This window comes from Fusarium verticillioides, chromosome 2 (genome assembly GCF_000149555.1).
Source record: "Fusarium verticillioides 7600 chromosome 2, whole genome shotgun sequence".
Lineage (NCBI taxonomy): Eukaryota > Fungi > Ascomycota > Sordariomycetes > Hypocreales > Nectriaceae > Fusarium > Fusarium verticillioides.
In genome coordinates, this window is record NC_031676.1 from 137,218 (window position 1) to 154,216 (window position 16,999).

General features: G+C 49.5%; 5 protein-coding genes across 5 annotated transcripts; 2 read left to right on the forward strand and 3 right to left on the reverse strand.

Annotated features, from left to right (window-relative positions):
* Positions 1-216: 216 nt before the first annotated feature.
* FVEG_05848 (hypothetical protein) lies at positions 217-1,272 on the reverse strand (the record flags this gene model as incomplete). Its single annotated transcript, XM_018894085.1, has 1 exon — positions 217-1,272. One exon carries the CDS (start codon positions 1,270-1,272, stop codon positions 217-219), a length of 1,056 nt encoding a protein of 351 aa, XP_018751072.1.
* Positions 1,273-2,201: 929 nt separating this feature from the next.
* Positions 2,202-10,262, forward strand: FVEG_05849 (hypothetical protein; the record flags this gene model as incomplete). Its single annotated transcript, XM_018894086.1, has 5 exons — positions 2,202-2,365; positions 2,413-9,638; positions 9,698-9,992; positions 10,043-10,124; positions 10,176-10,262. 5 exons carry the CDS (start codon positions 2,202-2,204, stop codon positions 10,260-10,262), a joined length of 7,854 nt encoding a protein of 2,617 aa, XP_018751073.1.
* A 166-nt stretch (positions 10,263-10,428) lies between these two features.
* On the reverse strand, positions 10,429-11,588 carry FVEG_05850 (hypothetical protein; the record flags this gene model as incomplete). The annotated part of the gene is made up of 4 exons (XM_018894087.1): positions 10,429-10,607; positions 10,657-10,891; positions 10,970-11,142; positions 11,210-11,588. 4 exons carry the CDS (start codon positions 11,586-11,588, stop codon positions 10,429-10,431), a joined length of 966 nt encoding a protein of 321 aa, XP_018751074.1.
* Positions 11,589-12,177: 589 nt separating this feature from the next.
* On the forward strand, positions 12,178-14,140 carry FVEG_05851 (hypothetical protein; the record flags this gene model as incomplete). The annotated part of the gene is made up of 4 exons (XM_018894088.1): positions 12,178-12,555; positions 12,602-12,843; positions 12,896-13,512; positions 13,566-14,140. The coding sequence occupies 4 exons, from the start codon at positions 12,178-12,180 to the stop codon at positions 14,138-14,140; spliced, it is 1,812 nt and encodes a 603-aa protein (XP_018751075.1).
* A 242-nt stretch (positions 14,141-14,382) lies between these two features.
* FVEG_05852 (hypothetical protein) lies at positions 14,383-16,096 on the reverse strand (the record flags this gene model as incomplete). The annotated part of the gene is made up of 2 exons (XM_018894089.1): positions 14,383-15,348; positions 15,395-16,096. 2 exons carry the CDS (start codon positions 16,094-16,096, stop codon positions 14,383-14,385), a joined length of 1,668 nt encoding a protein of 555 aa, XP_018751076.1.
* Positions 16,097-16,999: the final 903 nt, after the last annotated feature.

The following is a 16,999-nucleotide window of genomic DNA, read 5'->3' on the forward strand; positions in this document are numbered from 1 at the left end:
GGGGCAAAACTCTAAATATGCTTCAAAGTTACCCTCCGCGAAACGGTCGCTTCCCCCGTGATGGATCCATTGTCTTGCAAGTGTCTAAGTCATCTTCAGTTAGTCTACCAGGGCGTGAGAAAGTGGAACGACATGTACAGCCACAGATGGTCTCGATCGTGTCTTATTAATTGTCATTATATCATTTTTGACGCTAGATACAGGAAGGTACTGTTGCTACACTAGCAACCTGAGAACGAACATGCCAGCAATATTCGCTAGTACACATGTAATAACATTTGTCTTGGTATGGCCCGCACTACTAACAGTGATCGGGGAATCGGGGCTCCAGCTATCATCGCCAGAGTCTTTGGTGGCTGGTTTTCCAGTAGAGGGGGTATCATTTTGAGATGAGGGCGAGTTGCTGCCAGACGAGCCGAATCCGTTGCTCGAGGCACCAGAAGTGTCACCTGCATATGGGTTGCCGGACTTCTGGTTCGGAATGGGATATAAGGCATCATTTCCTGCGGCGGCCGTATCAGATGAGCCTGTGTCTGCTGAAGACGAAGACTGGCTATCGGAACCAACAGGGGAGGAGTTAGAGGGCGCAAAGTGGTAACCCGCGGTAGGTGTCTCGGATAATGGCCGAGATCCAGGAGCACCGGTACCGGAAGATTCTCCCTCATTTGCAGAGCCTCCGTTGTTAGGTACGCTTTGGCTCTCTTGACTTCCACTGCCAGAGTCTTGTGCAGTCGAATCTTCAGAGTCTGGAGCCGTGTTTGTAGAAAGAGAAGCGCCATGGTTGTTCAGTGCATGACCAGCATCTAAGCCAGAAGAGCCATTCTCAGAAACCGAACTGCTGTGAGATTGCTCGCTGTTACCAAGAGGAATCTGTGTTGGTTGTGCAATAGGTACAACAACATATCCAGAAGATGAATATGCTTGCACAGACTCAGTTGGGAATGTCAAAGTAGCAACCTTGGTCCCTGAGCCTCCACACTTGTCACACTTGACCACAGCAGATGTGAAGCCAGGTGGAGGAGCAGTCTCAATAGGCAAGGGCTGACAATTCACACCTGAACACGATTGTGTAATAGTGTAAACTTTTGTTGTCAAGCCTTGAGGGTAGAACTCTTGATATGTGCGGGTATACTGGTTGTAATAACCATTGGGACCTTTTGTGACAGTAATGACAGGTAGAGTAGTTGTTGTAGCACAAGGATCAGAGATGACTCGAGCATATACAGGTAATAGGAAGCTCAGGCCACAGCTTAGTGTTGTTAATTTCATCATGGCGACTTGGTTTGGGTATTTAAACAATATGGGTATGGTGATGGCAAGAGATTGTTTGTGTAGATCAATGTCTATAAAAGGAGTGTTGTAAGTCTCAGTGTTAAGTCAAAAGAGTGTTGGGATGTCTGGGTTGACTTGTTGATGGGTGAGACATTTCGAGTACTTATGCCAATTCATCAGATATTACAGCTTCATAATGGCTTCAGCAAAATCATAGGCAGTCGGCATCTCCATAGAAAGCTTCTAGAAAGAGATTGGACCTTAAAGTTCAGTGTATGGAATGGGCCGAGACCTCTCATCGGCCATACCTAGCTAGCAGGTTGAACGGTCACCTCATAGTCTGCCTGGAATGTTGGGATATATTGCTGTTCTAGTACAATATCTATTTCTTGGCTGTGTACCAGAAACGATAGAGGAACCAGGTAGGTGGGTGACGCCATCCGGCGATAGCGAATTTCCCTCAAACCCGTAGGAGAATTTAGCGATCCAGGCACATGGGAACTTGTGGCGGAAGGATACTGCTTTAGTATTAAGGCAAGCTTATTATTGAAATCTAGAATCATGCCACTGCAATTACTCCACAGTTAACCTTCCAGAACGTAGATGGCGCTGGTGTTTGATCTTCATATCTGGCAGCAATGTCTAGGCCAGAACCATCAACGCCACAGAACATCTGCACGCAATCGGAATGCCAAGGCTTCTAAGAACCAATCTTTCCATATTAATGCCCTTAAACTCTGCTTGCATGTCGATCATTTTCTCCAATTTATTATGTGTTCCTTCCGTAATTTACTTAGCAATTAAATATATAGCATGGTGCTCCTTCCTCGCCCGCTTCGTGACTGACCTTCGCACGTGACCTTTTCTCCTCCAATCTGTCTCGCGGCAGGCACAACACTTCATTCCATTTGAACAATATGCTTAGCACCATGAGCGTGCATAAATCAACGTGCTATGGAGTTCTTTTTGTTTTCTTTGCTGTCGTCTCTGCCTGGGATCCGGTTGTTGATTGTCTCGATGGCGAGAAACGTGCTGAGGTCCAGCCAATCCAGGTTGTAGACGGCTCAATCACATTTGACACAACATTAGCCAGGTTAGTACTTTACTTACTAAGATTTCACAGCAAACTGACAGCTAAAGTACAATTCTGATACCCCATGAGGCATCGTATGTAACCACAGCAGTTTTCGGCCTCGGTCCTCCTTCAACATACACAATTCCACCGCAGGGAACACCACCAGTAGGGACTGTCATCAAGAGAACACCTCTAACCACAATCACTTCAATCATCTCTTCACTGACGACTGCGCGGACACGAACAGTGACCCCTGATCGTCCTGGTGATCCCACCACTGTGATTGTCGAAGAGCCTGAGTACAGAACTCGAACAGAAGGCGCTGAAGTTGATCACACAAGAACCGTCCAAGTGGGCGATCCCGGCGATCCCAAGACGATCACGGTCGGTCGGGAGTATTACACCACTATCACGGAGAAAGGGAGCAATGGAGACCCTGTTACCAAGGTTGTTCGCGTCGACGACCGAACCACAATTGTGGTAGGGCAGCCAAAGGCTACAACCATAACTCAAACCAGAGACATACAGTCTCCTGTCACGAGGACAATCCAGCCAGACAGTTCTGGCGGCGTTAGCACCATTGTTATCGAAGTGCCAGGGTCTACACCTGTATATACAACAATCACCCTCACCGGCAGCGTGACAGCCCCAGTAACATCGACAGAACCTGCGCGTAGCTCAGAAGGAGCTGGGACGGTTCACATCATCGTGCCTTCGGACCCCATTCTATATGCAACTGTCACTCGTGCTGGCACGGGGACAGGAACCGTGACATCGACGCAGCCGCCCAAACACCCAGGAGAGGCAGGGATCGTATACGTCGACACACCTGCCCCGCTGGGCAGATATCACACTGTCACGCGCTTTGGAACTGGCTCAACTCCGACGACGTTTACTCAGACTCCAAATGGGCCTGGTCGCGATGGTGAAGTGGTTGTTGAAATCCCAGTCACTGACGCGGACTATAATACTATTACCCGAGTTGGCACAGTTACTGCCCCGACCACTAGAACGATTCCTCCAAGCAACCCAGATGGCACAGGCACGATTATAATCGAGGTCCCTCCCGCACGCTGGGCTACCGTGTCTCATGTTGGCAGCGTGACCGAACCAGTAACACACACAATATCTCCAACCCGCGCAGGGGACGCTTGGAGTGTCATTGTGGAGTTACCTCCTGTCAACACTCGTCTCATTTACACCACTCGATATGGAGAAGTGAGCAGCGCTTCAACTACGACCCGGTTCGACGGCTCCTCTAATACAGGCTGGGTAATCGTCAATCTTCCAAACCCCATGACAACTACACTCCGTGGCAGTGACATCGACTCTCCAACGACGATTACACAGGAGCCGGCAAATCCAGGAGAAACCGGGGTTGTGGTCATAATAACGCCATACAAGTACATAACGACAACGAGAACGTGGACCGGATCGGAAGCAACCACACTTACAAAGAAGCCCACTGATCCGAATGAAAAAGGCACCGTGATTGTTCAAGTCCCAGCAGACGCAACGAATTACGTTACAGTAACTAGTCGCTGGACTGGATCGACGACCCAAACAAAGACTGTCCCCCCTGCCGATCAAGCCACGGGAACAGTCATTGTTTATACCCCTGATGTTACTCCTTTTGTTACTGTTACCGAATATTGGTCTGGATCATCAACAAAAATGACAACCTTACCTCCGTCTGGTGCAGATAAAACTGGCACTGTCCTGGTACAGTATCCTGAAGAGTTCGTTGTAACCAGCGAATACTGGACTGGATCTGGAACGAAGACCGTGATTATCCCCCCCACAGGCCCCGGAGCTACCGGCACAAAGAAAATACTTTTCCCAACCGCTGCTATTCGCTACATTGATACTTCTACGACATGGACAGGATCTACAACTCACGTCTGGACCGAGTATCCGTCCGGACCTGGAGAGACAGGAGTCATACACCATGATGTACCAGCCATGCGTCTTGTCACTGTAACCAATTATTATTCAGGGTATACCACCAGAACTTTCACACAAGAGCACTCTGGCTCTGATATAGCTGACACTGTTGTGGTCGAACTGCCATGGATCACCTCATGGACCACTATTACGAGCGCTGGTACGACGAGTCGTACATCAACGCAAATGCCATCTGGCTCCGGCAGGCTAGGTACGGTTTTGGTTGAGATACCGCCTACAGCTATTGCTTGGACCACAACAACGGTTACAGGAAGTGCCAGTACCACTCAGACTGTTTCTCAGACGCCGGGCCCCGGGAAGACAGGGACTGTGATCGTTGTGGTCCCTCCTGTTATCGACCATTACATCACCAAAACAATCACTGGCACTGGAAGTGTGGCAAAGACTATCACCAAGCCCCCGACCCAGGCTGGCCAGACCGGCACTGTGATCATTGAAGAGCCTGCTGCTCCTGCTAAGTATGTCACTTTGACAAGCACTTGGACGGGCAGCACAAGAAGCACCACTACCAAGCAACCAGACTCACCAGACCAGACCAGAACCGTCGTTGTCTTTGTTCCCCCAAGCATCACACCATACGTTACTACCACAATCACCGGCACTGGGGCACAAACCGGAACCATCACGACTACCCAAACTCCAACTGACACTGGCGCTACTGGAACTGTTTACATCGTGCTGCCTCCTTCCGTCACGCCTTATGTGACTATTACTAGGACTGGTAGCGGTACAGCTGTGTCAACCACTACCCTGACTCCAACCCAGGCCGGTCAAACGGGTACAGTCGTAATAATCTTAACAACTGTTCCTGTCATTTATGTTACGAAAACAAGCACTTGGACGGGCAGTGCAGTCAGTACCATCACAAAGCAACCAGGCTTGCCTAATGATCAGACTAGAACCGTCGTTGTCTTCGTCCCTCCAAGTATCACACCCTATGTCACCACAACCTCTTTCGACAGCACAATCTCCGTGCCATACTCTACCACGGTAGTTCCGACTCGTGCTGGTCAAACGGGCTCGATTGTTATTGTGAAACCTGTGATTTACATTACCATTACTCGCTACGGAAGTGTGTCGACCTCCACGAGCACAACCGCCGGGGGGCCTGAGACTTGGAGTGTGATAATTGATAGGCCACAGCCTTATACCACAATAACCCGCTGGGGAACTGTCTCGACTCCCTTTACCACCACGAAGGCCCCCCAGAATCCGGGAGAGACTGGCAGTATCTTGATCGATTTACCTCAGCCTTGGACCACAACGGTTCGCTACGGCAGCGTATCGATGTCTTCAATGACAACTCAAAGTCCAAGAGTCCCGGGAGAAACCGGTACTGTAGTCATTGAGTTGCCACAACCCTACCTCACTTCGACTCAGTATGGTACTTTCACAGCACCTATGACAAGAACACTCACGGCAGCGGTCCCGGGACAAACAGGAACCATTCTGGTTAACCTCCCCGAACCTTACACGACTATTATTAGATACGGTAGTGTCTCAGTCTCTACTGTAACCACATTAACTCCCCAGAGCCCTGGGATGACAGGGACCGTCCTAATTGACCTTCCACAACCTTACTTGACATCTACTCAGTATGGCAGTGTAACAGTACCTACAACCAGGGTACTCGGCCCTTCCGTTACAGGACAGACGGGCACGATTCTCGTCGATCTTCCGCAACCGTATACAACTCTCACCCGCTATGGAAGTGTTTCTGTCTCTAGTATGACTACACAGAGTGCACAGGGACCAGGCCAGACATGGACAGTTCTTCTTGATCTTCCGCAGCCTTACACAACCTCCACGCACTACGGCAGTGTTAGTATAGCCACTACCAGAACGCTTACGGTAGCAGTACCTGGCCAAACCGGCACTGTTTTGGTGGATATGCCACAACCTTACACAACAGTTACCAGATTTGGCAGTGTGGCTATCGCCACTACCAGGACATTGACCTTGGCCAGCCCAGGTTCAACAGCCACTGTTATGGTTGATCTTCCCGATCCATACACTACCACGACTCGTTACGGGAGTGTTTCGGTGAGCAGTATCGCAACACAGACACCCACTATTCCCGGCCAAACTGGAATAATTATCGTCGATTTACCACAACCATATAAGACTATAACGAGATATGGGAGCGTTACCATCAGCAGTATTACAACCGAGACGGTTGCCAATTCTGGGGAAACAGCAACAGTGCTACTCGACCTTCCCCAACCCTACACAACGATAACCAGCTGGGAAGCTTCGATCTCCGTCCCTTCAACCGTCACGCAATCGCCTCAGAACCCCGGAAATCCTTTCAGCATCTTTATAAAGTCCCCACAACCCTACACAACCACGACTCGTTATGGCAGTGTTAGCTTGGACGAGACTACCACAGAGACAGCCACTAGACCTGGTGAGCCATACATGGTCGTGGTCAAAGTACCCTACACGACAATTACCATTACTGTACTGTACTCAGGTCCGTCTGTTTTAACAGGGCCAACGACAGTCTCGACAATTCCCGCCTCTGGATCGGTTCCTGGTACAGTCGTCGTAGCGACGGCTCCACCACAACCCGTCACGATTACTCGATTGTATACTGGGACTGAAGTTCTCACCGCCCCTATAGTCACTACAATCCCTAACTCTGGGACAATTCCAGGTACAGTGATCATAGAGACCCCTCAAGCTTATGTGACCACGACTCGATATGGGAGCATATCAGTCAGCACGATGACTACAGAGTTGCCTATAAGCGCAGACGGTACGGCCCTGGTTATAATTGACTTGCCGCAACCGTATAAAACAATAACCAGTTGGGGAGGTGTCTCGGTTCCCTCAAGAGAAACACAAACCCCTCAGAGCATCGGGGGAACCATCACGGTAATTGCACACATTCCTCAACCTTACACAACAACAACCAGATGGGGCAGCGTGACAGTTAGCAGTATTACTACTGAGTCTGCGTCTGTTGAGGGTCAAGACGCAACTGTGATTATCGATCTGCCACAGCCATATATAACTGTGACTAGGTACGGAGGTGTGACAGCAAGCAGCATCACCACACAGATGCCGACGATCGATGGAGAGACTGCTTCAGTCTACATCGATCTTCCTCAGCCGTATGTAACCACCACTCGGTATGGAAGTGTGTCTGTCAGCTCTATTACCACCATTGACCCTGCAAGTCAGGGAGGGACGGCAATAGTGATAGTCGACCTGGCCCAGCCTTACACAACCGTGACTAGGTACGGAAGCGTCACAACCAGCAGCATCACGACGCAGATGCCGACAATTGATGGAGAGGCTGCCTCTGTGTTCATAGACCTCCCGCAACGATATGCGACGATCTATAGGTACGGAGGCGTGACCGCCGTCGAGACTACCACCCAAACAGGTACTATACCTGGGGACACCGATACTGTCTATTTAGATGTGCCCTTCTCCACAACGACAGTAACCGAGCTCTATACAGGAACATCCTTGATCACAGGGCCAATAGCTATCTCCACCATTCCAGCGTCCGGGTCGGTTCCTGCTACTGTAGTAATGGCTACTCCGCCGGTGTTTTCAACACGTTTCTATACTGGAACGAGTATCATAACCGGGCCGATTACCGTGACCACTCTATCTCCTTCTGGAAATGATCGGGCTACCGTGATCATAGAGAAACCTCCCGTGACCATAACCCAAAGGTACTCTGGGTCCTCGACTGTCACCTTGACTACAATTACGCCAACTGCGACAGAAGATGGAACCGTTATCATTGGGATTCCCTCACTTCAACCTGTCACGAGATATCTCCTATACTCGGGAACTTCTTCTATCAACGCTGCTATCACGGTGACAACTATCGAGCCCATAGATACTAACGATCCGGCAACTGTCGTTATCGAGACACCACTTGCAACAATCACGCGGGCATATACGGGCACAGAGGCCCTGTCTGGCCCAACGACTGTGGCTACTCTGTCGGGCACAGTAGTCGTCGAGACACCTCCAGTCTATCTGACACGGTTTTATACTGGATCGAATATTCTCACAGGTCCAACTACAGTCTCAACGATCTCCCCTTCGGGCACTCATCCTGGCACAATCATCGTTGAGACTCCTCCCATTACAAGTACGAAGTTTTATACGGGCACGCAGATCTTGTCGGGACCAATTACCGTAACTACTATTACGCCCACAGACACAGAACCGGGCGTCGTCGTGATTGAAACCCCTCCGATCACAATCACCAGGTTCTACACAGGTACAGAGAGCCTGTCTGCTCCTACTACCGTCACCACAATCACCCCGACTGGAACAGAAGCTGGTGTCGTTATAGTTGAGAAGCCGCCTGTAAGAGTCACACGGTTCTATACTGGTACATCGGTAATAACCGGCCAAATAACTATAACAACTATCACCCCGACCGGTACTGAGGACGGGACTATTATTTATGAGACCCCTCCTGTTACGGTGACACAGTTCTACACAGGAACAGACGTACTCACTGGCCCTCTTATACTTACAACTATTACACCGACCGGAACTGAACCAGGGACTGTGATCCTTGCGACACCGCCAGTGACCGTCACGAGATTCTGGACTGGGACCGATGTTTTGACTGGCCCAACCACTGTTACAACGATAACACCGACGGGAACTGAAGCAGGAACTGTGATCGTCGAGACCCCTCCTGTGACCATTACTCAACGTTATTCAGGGACTTCCCTCCTAACCGCGGCAATAACTCTCACAACAATAACTCCCACAGGCACGGAAGACGGAACAGTCATAATTGCCACTCCACCGCCGGCGACTGTGACGAGCACGCGACGATATACCGGTACATCTAGCTTGAGTGGCGCCATTACAGTGACAACTCTGTCCGCTACCGGCACCGACGATGGACCGATCGTGGTGGTCGAGACACCTGCACCTCGGCCATCCACCAGCTATCGCCAATACTCAGGAACATCCAGCATCAATGCAGCCAGAACTGTAACCACCATTGCGCCGACCGGCACGGACGATGGAGGCGTCGTGGTCGTGGAGACCCCAGTACCACCTCCAGCTTTCAGTTGTGATGAAGGAGGATACTTGATCCAAGTCCGAACTCTCTACAGGCTCAATCTGGTCACAGGAGTCAACTCTCTGGTAGCACAGAATGTCGGACCAGGAGCCCCTTCAGGTACAACCAACGGCGGAACCATCAATCCTATTGGTTATAATATTAAGGATAATCTTATCTATGGCATTGTCCAGATTGCAAACGGCAAGAGTCAAGTCATTCGTATTGGCTCCACAGGATCGTATACACTAATGAACACCTTTATTGATGGAAGTGAGTAACCCACCGGCATTATATGACTTCACGAAAGACAGTAGCTAACAAAGAATCAGCATGGAACACTGGAGATGTAGATTCTGATGGCATCTTCTGGATCTCAACGTATGGAAAGGCGTGGGCGAAGATCGATGTGAACCCAACATCTGCGACCTACGGCAAGGTTCTTCAACAAGGAACCGCAACATCCGCAAATAATTGCGCCGACTGGGTATCTGTACCTGGAGGAGGTCGTTATCTATATGCTCTCCAGGGAAATACATCGAAGACAGTCCTGGCAAGATGGAGCCTCGACACTTTCACGTGGGAGATTATAAAAGATTTCGGCCACATCGCGGGCGACAACCTTTGGTAGGTACTTTAAATTGCATATCAAGGTGCGAAACTGATTCGAGGACTAGGGGCGCGGCTTATTCGGTCGGTAATAAGCTCATGTATGCTTCAGAAAACACGTCTGGAGTTATATACCGATTCAACGTCGAGGTAAGTCACAACGCAAGTGGTATCAAGTAGGTTACTAACAAATATTTATAGACTGGAGAGAAATCTCTTGTGATTAACGGTCCGAAGACGTCGCAAAATGATGGAGCGCGTTGTGTGAATGCTTCGCCTCTTACATAGACTAGGTGAGGGCTTACATGTTGGAGTTGGGAAGGTTGGCTTTCATCCTATTTACATTTGAGGCCAGAATGAGCCCTTTCGCATCACCTTCACTATCATTTATACTCATTTTTCTTTCTTAATGCAGTCTTTCTGATTAATTTTGTACTTTATCTCATGGCAGTACCTATTCTTTATATACTCGGACCTTGTATGAGTCTAACCATTTATCCTCAATAATGACCAGCTGCGACGCTTGAACCTTCTTCAGATACTCATCTTCGGGTGTGTCCTTGTAATCTTCTCTGTCAATGTCTACGAAGCCCTCCTTTGCGATGGAGCGGGGCGTGATCATCAATGAGCGACCTGCGATGGCCATTAGTACCTCACTAACAATCAGATCTCTTGTACTCACCATTGATGCTCCTATCGGTCGCAATTCTCAACATGCAGCTGGAGACATCTTTCTGTTCGCCAAACTCCACGCCTCGGTCAACCAGCCACTTCTCATACTCTGCAGTTCGAATGGCGCTCTTGATCCAGCAGGGTGCGACGTAGTTTATGCGGATAGCCTGCTCGTGGCTTGATCTTCGGACTGTTCTCATGAAACCGCGCAGCGCATATTTCGTTCCAGTATACTCCCAGTTGCCCTGTTACCCATCAGTCAGCTTTAAGGTCTGGTTGTTGATGGCGGCCTAAAGTCTAACGGGGCCTTGTAGGGAACTTACTGGGCTGTCAATCCAAGCTACCATGCTACCAGTGATAATGAAACAACGGTCTCGCTCTTCACTCACTGGCTGCTTACGGAAATAATGAACCGCAAGCTTCCATGTGTAGAATGTTCCATCTATGTTGACTCTCACGATGTTTAAATCGGGTTTTGTGGGTTCTCCGTTGGGGTCTGTAGGTGCGTGCCGTTAGTTCAGGACTCTTCCACTAAACTTTCAGAAGGTTCAGTGAGTGCGCACCATCAAGATTCCACAAGCTATCTCCCGAACTTCGAGAAATGCCCGCATTTGCAATGACAACATCAACCGAGTTACTTGGACTTGAAGTCTTCGCCTTTTCGAACATGGCCTTTTGTTGGTCCCAGTCTCTGATGTCGCACTTGATGAAGACACATTTTTGGCCGTCGGCGTTGAGCTCTGCTTCAATTATTTTACCGCGCTCTTCATTGACATCGGCGAATGTTACCCAGGCACCAGCAGCGACAAAGTCTCGTACAAAGGCTTCGCCCATGCCATTGGCACCGCCTGTGATAATCACTGACTTGCCTCGAATATTCTCGAGTTTTGGAGCGATTGTGTGGTCAATTGGACCATTGTAAGCATAGCGGTTGACAGCCATGGTGTAAGTGAGCTTGGTGAGGTGGGCTTGAGATTGGTGGCGATGCTGTCTTGTGGAGCAACAAATGAGATGATAATTTAGAGGATCTTTACAAGTTTAGGTAAACAACATAAAACTTGAGCTAAAATTGACAAAACGCAGTTCTTATTCCCTATCTCCCTCTAAGTATGCAGATATCATTGCGGGCATAACGCAACTTGGCCGGTTCGGTCCCTGTGCGATATCGCTAGTAACCCCGCATTCAGCATCAGCAGGTCACTAACGCCCGGCAATACCGCTTTAGGATAACCATTCTTCAACAACACTAACAACTTTGCCGAACATGCTTGGCAAAGAGGGAGATGACTTCGGCAATGAAGACGCAAGAGGCACGAGATGCTAACGCGATGGCCTGATTGAGTCTTTGCCGGCCTAGACTAGTGCTGGTAGAGCACATGGGGCAAAGACAGCACCAGCTATTTTACCTACCTTGTTGTTAAGCATCATGAGTACTTCAACAACACCTTGAACTGACTTACAAGATCAATCTCATCCTCACCATCGCTTCAATCTCATACACCCTCAAAGATCAAGTTCAACATCAGTCACAATGCCTGCCTTTGAGTCACCAGAGACCAAGGCACAATCCGCCGAGGACTTGTCTTCAATGCCAGCAACTGAGCTCCCAGAACTCGTCACTAAGCTAGATGACATCAAGAATGGAATCAGTAACGGCCATACAAACGGTCACACAGCAGATCCATTTGCACTGAGCCAAGAATATGCCTACACACCGCGCAAGATCAAGGTCTTCACCATTGGCGCTGGCTTCTCTGGTCTGTTGATGGCGCACAAGTTCCAACATCGCTTCCCTGAGATGGAGGACATTGTTGATCACACCATCTTTGAGGCGCGCAGTGATATCGGCGGTACTTGGTTGGCGAATAATTACCCTGGTGTTCAGTGCGATGTCCCCAGTCACATTTACGTATGTTTGTTCTTCTATAATGGTGACTTGAGCTGACGATGTTTAGGCATTCCCATTTGATCCTAATCCCAACTGGGAGAGGTTCTATGCCAGTGGCGGTGACATCTTGTCTTACATGAAGGCGACAGTCAAGAAGTGGAATCTCGACCGCGATCTACAACTCAACACTCGAGTCATCGGCGCTGAGTGGCTTGATGATCTAGGTCAATGGAAGGTCACAGTTGAGCACGAGGGTATTCAACGAGAGGAGTTCTGCCACGTATTGATCTCAGCACAAGGAGTTCTAGTGTAAGTCTCAATCTCCCCGTCTATCAATCGTAAGTACTAATCAACTACTCAGTCACGAAGCATGGCCCAAGATTCCCGGTCTGAAGGACTTTGAAGGCCACACCACTCACTCGGCAAACTGGGATCACTCATATGACTACAGTAACAAGCGCATCGCTGTCATTGGCAACGGTTCATCAGGAATCCAGATTGTTCCTCAAATGGCAAAGCTGCCTGGAACAGAAGTCACAAACTTCGTCCGCGGCCCAGCATGGGTTTACTACCGTGCTCCACCTTCAAAGCATCTGGGCCGAGAGGACGATGACCCCAATCCTCGCTACTCAGAGCAAGACAAGGCGCGCTTCCAAGACCCAGAGCTTCATCTTCAACATCGCAAGGGTATTATCTCTCGTACGAACAAGTCTTTCTACATCTTCCGAAAGGGCGAGAACAATGAACGGGGTATGAAGCTGGCTGCGGAGCAAATGGCTGAGAAGCTTGGTCACGATCCTGTGCTGTGCTCAAAGCTCATCCCTAAGTGGGAGTTGGGTTGCCGTCGCATTACACCTGGTCCTGGATATCTTGAGTCGTTCTTGAAGCCGAACTGTCATTTGACGGATAGTCCGATTACGCAGATTACGAAGAAGGGCCTCAAGACTGCTGATGGAAAGGAGCATGAGGTCGACGTCAGTAAGTATTTCCTCATACTCTCACATCCGAGTCACATGCTAACCATTCTTCAGTCGTGTATGCCACTGGCTTCGATGTGTCTTTCCGTCCCCGCTATCCCATTGTCGGTCTAAACAACACTGATCTCCGTGAGCAATGGAAAGAAGACCCAGAAGCCTACATCTCCGTCGCCGTCCCCTCGATGCCAAACTACTTCATGATGATGGGCCCCAACTGCCTAGGCGGCCATGGCTCCCTCGTCGAGTCCCTCAACTGGACTGGCGACTACTTCGTCAAGTGGATCAAGAAGATGTCCACCGAAGACATCAAGTACGTCGTCCCCAAGAAGGAAAAGGTCGACGCCTTCATCAAGTACTGCGATCAAGTCCACAAGACTCTTGTTTGGAGTGGAGGTTGTACGAGTTGGTATAAGCGAGGCAAGGTTGATGGCCGTGTTACTGCGCTGTTTGGTGGAAGTGCACATTTGTTTAATCGCATGCTGGGGGATATTCGTGCGGAGGACTTTGAGATTGAGTATAATACGGCGAATCCGTTCAGATTCATGGGTAATGGGTTTACGGAGTTTGAGATGGATCCGGAGAGCGATTTGTCCTGGTATGTAGAGAAGGCCGAGACACTTCGGTGTTGAGGCTTAGTGGAGGAGTAGGATACCATTATAGTACTTCAGATTAAGATAGCATTAGATCATCAACTATGAGTTTTCATATAGATCACCATTTTGAGAGTGCGATTCAGTTTGCATATATTCTGGTATTGAGATTGTGAGTCCCCAGAGAGTTGTGATGACATATCGCAAACAAAGCATCAAGACAAAGGGCAGGCTAATTTGCCATGCGATAATATTTGCTTACAATAAATATCTTTACATTGCTATAGGATATCAAGATTAATATTTGAGAAGTCAAAATTGTAATCAACAAACGGCTCAAGCAAGTCATGATAACGATTGAGCAGGTCCTCATGAAACACTGCGTTCTCCGGCGAGGGCAACGCAGTCGCCGTAGTCCCAAACTCATCATCAGCCAGCAAACAGTCCGCAATTCGACTCGTAGATCTGGTCACAAACGGAAACAGAAGCTTCCAGTCAAAGTCATTCGACGGTGCGTCCCCAGAGCCATTAGACCCTGCCGCTCTGCCTTTACCAGCGTGCATCATAGACCTAGGCAGCGCGCGCAGTCGTTCGAAGCCTTGTCTGATAACATTTGCAGAAGCCCACATTTGCTGGAGTTGGCCTACTGCTTGGTCCAGAATGTCTAATCCCTCTTCTGCTTCTTGAGAGAACTGCTTGATCCGACTTGCTTGCAATAACGCGATGAAGGCTGTACCGCTGTACCAGCAGGTAATCGCCATGAGAAATCGGGCATTTCCACGCGACAGAATATCTCTGAGAATTCTTGCGATGCATGAAGCAGCTAATATCGCAGGCGGTAGAGCTTGAGGCAAGTCGGGTGTCGTTCTCTGTAAATGCATCACAATGATCGTTGTCAGGTACGGGAGATGCAATTGATGGACATCTCTGTCGAAACCTTCTGTTCGACTGGAGCCGATCGGTAGTTGAAGATCCGGAGGTAGCGACTGAACCCATCCGACGAGCTCCTGTCTAAGCTCCGTAGGGAATGTGGCCGTTTCCGGAGACGAGTCCACTGACTTGGATAGTGCTTTGGAAACCTTGCCCATTATACCGGCAAGACGAACCCAGTATTTAAATATTCGACCTTTCTTCTGTGACGCGGGATCGCTTGGGAAATCCGATGGTTGCACTTCTTGGATCGTCATGTCTTCGGGGTTGATGATGCAGGGCTTGCTTTGACAAAGAGACGTCAATCGCTCTCGTGCCTAAAGATGTCAGTACGCATTGAACTATGGGCGCGTGAGAACTTACAAAGACAGTCCACCATAACCGCCGTCGCAAACTCAGATGAAGTGCGCTTGAGGCCACGCTCTCTTGCTTCGGCTCGCGGTGAATGTTCATCTGCTGCGCATGCCTAATTATGACTGAAGTCCACCACCAGCTTGCATGCCGATGTGCCGTCGATGGTGAACGAGGTGCCCACCAGTAGAACAGAGACACTGCCTTGAGAGACGTGAGTATATCTGGCTCCTCATCCATATAAAACATCATCCGCGCTTTCTCGTAATACGCAGCTGGACCTTGGTGGGGTATCAAAGGCGGTTGAATGTGACTCGCAGCAAGCGCAAGTGCATTCGCAAGCATAGGCGATCGCGCAAGTTCAGAGTCGAGCGTGTCGGGATCGAGGACAGGGCACCATGGGTAGCAATACTCAAAGTATGTTTCTGAGAAGCTTTGTTGCAGCTCCTGTTGTCGAGGGTCCGATGCCGGATTGCGAAGCTCAAGATTCGCGACAAGTTCCTGCTGCTCTGCTTCGAGCTGGTTCTCAGGTCCGTAGATCTGGAGGAAGCCTGTGTCGACGTCTCCAGCGTGACTGCGACCAGCGCCTTCTGTTGGCGACGTGCTTGATTTTGTTGGATGATTGGTCGCAGCATCGGGACCACGCTCAGCCGATGGTATGTTGAACGCGACGTGAATTGGTGTGGCTTGCACAGGCGCTGGCGTGTCACCCATGCCTGGATCAATTACATTGTCATCAAAGTCGATCTCTGTTGCATCAGGCGGTTCTGGGTTGTTCTCCCCTACATCTTCACCTTCAATCTCATTGTTACTACAGCTCCAGCAGTGCCTGGGAGTAACCTACCTGCAGCGACAATAGTATCGCATTCAGTGCCACACTCGGCTTGCGTAGACGCTCTCCTACGCTGCTTACCCCTCCGTGATGGCCGAAGATGACAATCTTGATCTTGGTTGTCACAATTAGAGCATTTCGCCTGCCCCTGCGACGTCCGGCTCTGGCAAACAGTCAGCTCAAAGCCCGGCCCATTAACGAGCGGGGAGACTGACCTGCAAATCACACTTGATCTTCTTAGAATGACAAAAGAAACAGACAGCTTCAGCGCGCTTTCGTTTCGGCTGTCGAGCACTGAAGTGGAGCCAATTGCCGACGAGTTCTGTCATTGCCGGATGAGAGAGAAGTGGTTGTTGTTTCGGTGTGAGAGTTTAGGTGAGAGGGTTGAATGCCGATGCAGGCTCAAGGCGAGATTAACTCTGGACCCCCAGACTAACCCCAGATTTTGAAGCCGAGGGTCGTGGCTCAGGTTGCAATGGGCGGGGGGAGGTGCATTAACTTTAGCGGGGATTAGCGCCTGTAGCAACTTTACTCCACTGAGATTGAGTTCGGCGTATTTTTTGCCCGCGCGGGGTTTGACGCGTTTCTCCCATAGCTCCATGAGGAGAACACCACGCATTTCCTTCAGTTTTATGATGAGTTCATTCTACTTGGGCCTAACTCTTGGTAGGAATCATAATCCCTATGAGAATTATTGACTAAGTCTCATCGTGATTTAGGACAGTAACTATACTTAGATCATTATTCAGATGTGAACGCCGCTTCAGGGTAAGCTTTGCAACTGT